The 4,968-nt window shown below is 58.2% G+C and overlaps 1 protein-coding gene across 1 annotated transcript; it reads left to right on the forward strand.

Moving 5' to 3' along the window:
- Nucleotides 1-1,272: 1,272 nt before the first annotated feature.
- Nucleotides 1,273-4,513, forward strand: LOC311192168 (steroidogenic acute regulatory protein, mitochondrial-like; the record flags this gene model as incomplete). The annotated part of the gene is made up of 6 exons (XM_084264592.1): nt 1,273-1,336; nt 1,598-1,720; nt 2,383-2,528; nt 3,122-3,280; nt 3,751-3,935; nt 4,168-4,513. 6 exons carry the CDS (start codon nt 1,273-1,275, stop codon nt 4,511-4,513), a joined length of 1,023 nt encoding a protein of 340 aa, XP_084120718.1.
- Nucleotides 4,514-4,968: the final 455 nt, after the last annotated feature.

The following is a 4,968-nucleotide window of genomic DNA, read 5'->3' on the forward strand; positions in this document are numbered from 1 at the left end:
TCTATCTACAAGGCTTTCCTGCGAGCACAGGGTGCACACACCAGCACTTACCTGGGTACCACAAAGTCATCCTGGCATAGACTGCAAAAGCCAAACACCCAAAGAACAACACCTGCCGGGGGTTGCTCTTATAACCCACCCAGCAATCAGGAATGGAAGGAGAAAGCTGGGAAGCTGCAATGGGACACAGTTGAGCAAGCCACAGAGACTGCTGGGAGGTTATCCCTGCAGAGGGTGGGGGGAGAGCCCAGGGCTGGTGGCTCAGGCTCAGATTAAGTCCCCAGGGCTGGGATAAAACCCTCTGGTGCAGCAGGGCCAAAACCCATGGGGAAGAAAGCTGAAGTTTTCCTAGGAGACTGTTCCACCTGCCTCATTCTCGCCAATAGCCAAGGTGGTGGATAAAAGCAATGCTTGCTGTAGGAAAACAGGTATTGGCAGCACAGGAAGTGTTTGAAGAGACAGCTGGAGCTCCCAGCTCTCAGGCAGGACTGTGAAGGGTGACAGGGGATGAGACCCTCTGCCCCAAAGTCCATCTCCCCACTCTGGCAGGGGATGCTGCCACTCTTGGCTGCCCAGATGCCGGGTGGAATGCAAGGGTCACTCACTGCTCCTGTGCAGGGCCGCTCTCTGGAGAAATAATCGTTTAATATTGAACTCCATCTGCTTTGGGTGAAAACAGTCATTTCCTACTGCTGCTTTTCCTAACTACTCAATTGCCCTCTGCCATAGTTCTCCTGCTATGGCCAAAAGCCGCCCACAGGCCTTCCCCCTTGCCACCCCACACCTAATAATACATTTATTAAAGCGACACACGGTACTGTATAGATCCACCAGCCCGTCCCCATCACTGCTGTGACAGCCCCAGAGCTGCCAGCAAACAGGGCAGCACAGGCAGCTGCCTGCAGTGCAGGGAGGACTGTCCCCATCCCCACAGGACACCCTCTGGCCACATCCACACCAAGTGCCTGTGGGTTGCCTTTGCCAGCTTGGCTTTGCCACTGCAGCCCTGGATTGCCTGGTACTGGAGCATCCCATCGCAGCCGTGCCCTGGGCATCCCGCCTGCCCCGGGGCAGGAGGAAAGGCACTCCTTCAGAGGGAAGCATCGCCTTTCCCTCCAGCCCCTCCTCTCGCTCGCCTCGTCCTTGAGCACTCTGCATTCCCAGCCGCTATTTGGCAGCGTGGTCCTATCATCAGGTGCTGTCCTTCGGGATCTGCTATAAAAGGCACCCTGGGATGCAGCGTGCTCCCAGAGGCAGCCCTGCTCTGGCATCATGCTGCAGGCCACCATCAAGCTGTGCTGTGGCATCGCCCACGACCATCTCCGACGCCTGCCCGGTAAGCACCGCTCGCCCCCTGCTGCGACCCGGGCCCAAATATCCACAAAATGAGTTCACAACCGATGGGCATCTCCTTGGGAAGCACTCCCTTGGGAACGTCACATCTAGGCATCTATTTCCCCCTCTCCGCCGTGTTGTATCATGCTTAGGGTAGTCTTGGCTGCAAAGAAACTTCCCATGGAGGTTCGGGGCACCACGGCACCTTCCTCACACGCTCACCGCGCTCACCAGGGCCCACGCATCTCTGTCTCTCCCCTAGGCTTGAAGATCATAGCCGTTGCGGCCATACAGAAGGATGTGAGAGGGCTGATGGTGAGAGGATCCTGCCACCTGCCGTCCAAAATTCCCCGCTGTATTCAGAGGGTGATGGGGAAGGAGACAGGTAAGCTCAGCCCAGGCACTCGGGTACTACATTTTCTAGCCCCGGCGTTCCAACACAGGACAGAGGGGTGTCAATTAAAAAGTACCCCTCCCTGTATGATTTGACCCTTGCTTGGGGGGACAGAGTTAATTCTCCTCTCAGCGCTGGGCTGGTCTCCAACCCTCTGGTAGCTTAAAAGCCTATCCAGCACCGATGGCAAATTGGGTTAGCGGGGAGACCCCAGGATGCACATTAGCTCACTGGAGAGGCGGCCAAAGTTTTTGGCAGAGGTTACAGGCACTTAGCAGGCTTTTGTTGCACGTCTGCTGTACTGTCGCTGCCACTCCTCTCCTGAAGGCTGGAAAAATCGGTGAATTCACTGGTCTGAAGCACAGCTTGGTCGGAAGGCTGCCTGTGCAATGCTGACAATACCCAAGCAGCACCCAGTTTGTATCACTACATTCCCGGGAGTTGATTCGGGAGGCACAGCGTGAGAATGCCAGGGGATGCTCCCCAAGGCAAGGTTTTCTGCACCAGTCCATCCCCCAGCCTGTCAAGGGATCGGTCGCCAGGTCAGAGCCAAGACTGGCTCAGCAAAACCCTCTGTTCCAGCCACGTGGGCGGGCAAAACTGGGTTTGGTTTGTGGGTTTTGGTGTTTCCCTTTTTCACCTTGCCTCTGCAGCCGCCTGCCCCGATCCCACTGGAGACGTCAGCCCCAGCCAGTTCTCCAGCACGGACCTCTCCTACATCACCCAGGGAGAAGAAGCCCTGCAGCAAGCGCTGAGCATCCTACAGCAGCCCACCGGCTGGCAAGCAGAAACGGCTCTGGTAAAGCCCCGGGGGGCGGGCGGGGAGGGAGCGCGGGCGGGGTGGGGGGGAGGGGGGGATGGGGTGGGCTGCCTTTTGCTTTCACTGCTTCCTGCCAGGAAAGCTCTTGGGAGGAGAAATGAGTCTTTGGAGGGCAGGTTTAGTTCTCTTGCTCCTCCTGCTTGAAGGGAAACTGCAGGAGCAAGGAGGAGACACATGGCAGAGGGTTCCCAAGCAAGCCCTTGTTAGGCATGTTCCCAAGGGAATCAGTGAAGCAAGTAGGCAGCAGGGGGGAAAGGTTGGAAGGGGAAACTCAGATAGTCGTGTTCCCAGGGAAAGCCAGGAGCATCCTCGCAGAGAAACCCAAGATGCCATGGCTTTTGTGGTTAGTGATGCTCATAAAGCCGGTGGCTGAATTGTTTGGTTCAGCCAGAAGGGGGCTCAGAATTAGACACAGAAATAAAAGAGCAATGGCAGCGGCATCATTTAGATACAATGGCTTTCACCTGCAAACCAGCCAGAGATCAAAAAGAGGACTGGGACTATTTATTAACAAAGCTCTTCAGCTCATAGCTGATGTGTTTGGGGCTGATGGAAGCTCTCTGCTCTCCCAGGACGCCGGGACCAGCGTGTCCAGTGCTGCCCTGCATGGGCTGGGCAAGGTGTTTCGGGTTGAGGTGGTCCTGGCCGTGCCGGTGGCACGGTTGCACCAGGAGTTGTTTGAGAGGATCGAACAAATGCCCCAGTGGAACCCAACCCTCAGCCGAGTGAAGGTAAGGTGGGGAGGGATGCCGCCATGAGCGGACAGTGTGGGGCTTTGCATCCCCAGGGTGGTTAGCAGTCTAAAGAATTGTATTTAGCGAGGTTTTTGATAAGGATTAAAGCTAATTCTGTGCTGCTGCCCAAGCGGGTTATCACACTAGGGAGATGGGATGTGCTTTGCTGGTGTGGTGTTGAGCAATGGGTCGTTTCCTGGCTCTTTTGTCCACCGGTGGGGGGGGGGGGGGGGGGGGGTTGGTGTGGGACGGACGGACGGACGGACGGACGGACGGGGAATGCGGAGAGGGGGTGAGCTCTGATGTTGCTTAGACTTTAATATCAGGTGAGAAAAGGTTCAGGGAAATGCGCTGCCACCCCCAAAGTGGCTTAACATCCCCTTGGCAGGAGGGATGGGGTGGTGGGGATGTCCCTAGTGGTGTAACCACGAGGATCCTGATCTGCGGGGTGCTCCTTGCTCTGGCAGGTCCTGCAGCACGTCGGGCCAGACACGCTGGTGACACACGAAGTCACCGCTCCCAGCCCAGGTAACCTGGTGGGTCAGCGGGACTTTGTCAGCGTGCGGCATCGCAGGAGGAGCGAGACGGGCATCTACTTGGTGGGCACTGCCACGCACCTTGAGCTGCTGCCCTCTCACGAAGGGTGCATCAGGTACAGCCCCCCCCCTTCACCTCCCCTTCCCTAAAAGTGACTGCCATGAGGCATCATGGGGAGACCACCACTGCAGCCGTGAATGTTTGCCATGGCATGGCAAGGGAGGCATGGCAAGAGCTACCCCCCGTCTTGCTTTTGCTCGGGGATCTCCATACCACACCCCCCCCTATATCCCTCCCCTCCCTCCTCTGGAATGGACCCCAACTGCCCACCCCTTTGCCCACCGCAGGGCCGAGTCCCGGCTGAGCTGCATTGTCCTGCAGCCACTGGCGGGGGACCCCAGCCGTACCCGCTTCACCTGGCTCCTCAGCATGGACCTGAAGGCAAGTGCTACCCTCCTGCTCAGGGTGGGGCAGCCAGGAGTGCGCATCTGGCGGCACCCCAACCCTCTTAGGCCCATCAGGACCAAATCCAGGCCATTTTCTCTCCCAAAGGGCTGGATCCCCGCATCCATCATTAACCGCGTCCTGCCACAGTCCCAAGTGGACTTTATCAAGCACCTCCGCCAGCACCTCTCCACATCCCAGCGACAGGAGGGTGAAGGGCTCTGCCCCGGCCCTCACCACACGACCTGAGCTGGGGACCCGCTCCCACCCCCAAGAAGCCGTGTCTGCCAGCGTCGGGGCGATGCGACATGCCCACCGAGCATCCCAGAGCTTAGAGGAACCCCCCCCCTTCCTTCACCCCGCTTCTGCTTCAGGGACGGAGCAGGGCATCTGCAGCACCACCAAACCTCACCTTAGGAGGGGTTCCCTAGAAGCCTCACCCACAGACTCAGGGTGCCGTGACGTGGAAGGGGATGAGGCAAAGGGGAAAGCAAGCTAAAGGAGCCGAGCGGCAGTGAAACTCCAGCCAAGCTGGGCTCAAAGCAGCGGCGTGCCCTCCAAGACACTGCACCTGGGGAGGAGGAGGAGGAGGGGAGTCGCCGCTGCAGACCTGCGGCACGATAAACCCCATCGCATCCCGAAGCGGCGATCCCGACGTTATCCTGCCCCCTGGGGATAAATAAATACGTTGGGCCATACAGGTA

The sequence above is a fragment of the Gallinula chloropus genome (assembly GCF_964237585.1).
Source record: "Gallinula chloropus genome assembly, chromosome: 5".
NCBI lineage: Eukaryota > Metazoa > Chordata > Aves > Gruiformes > Rallidae > Gallinula > Gallinula chloropus.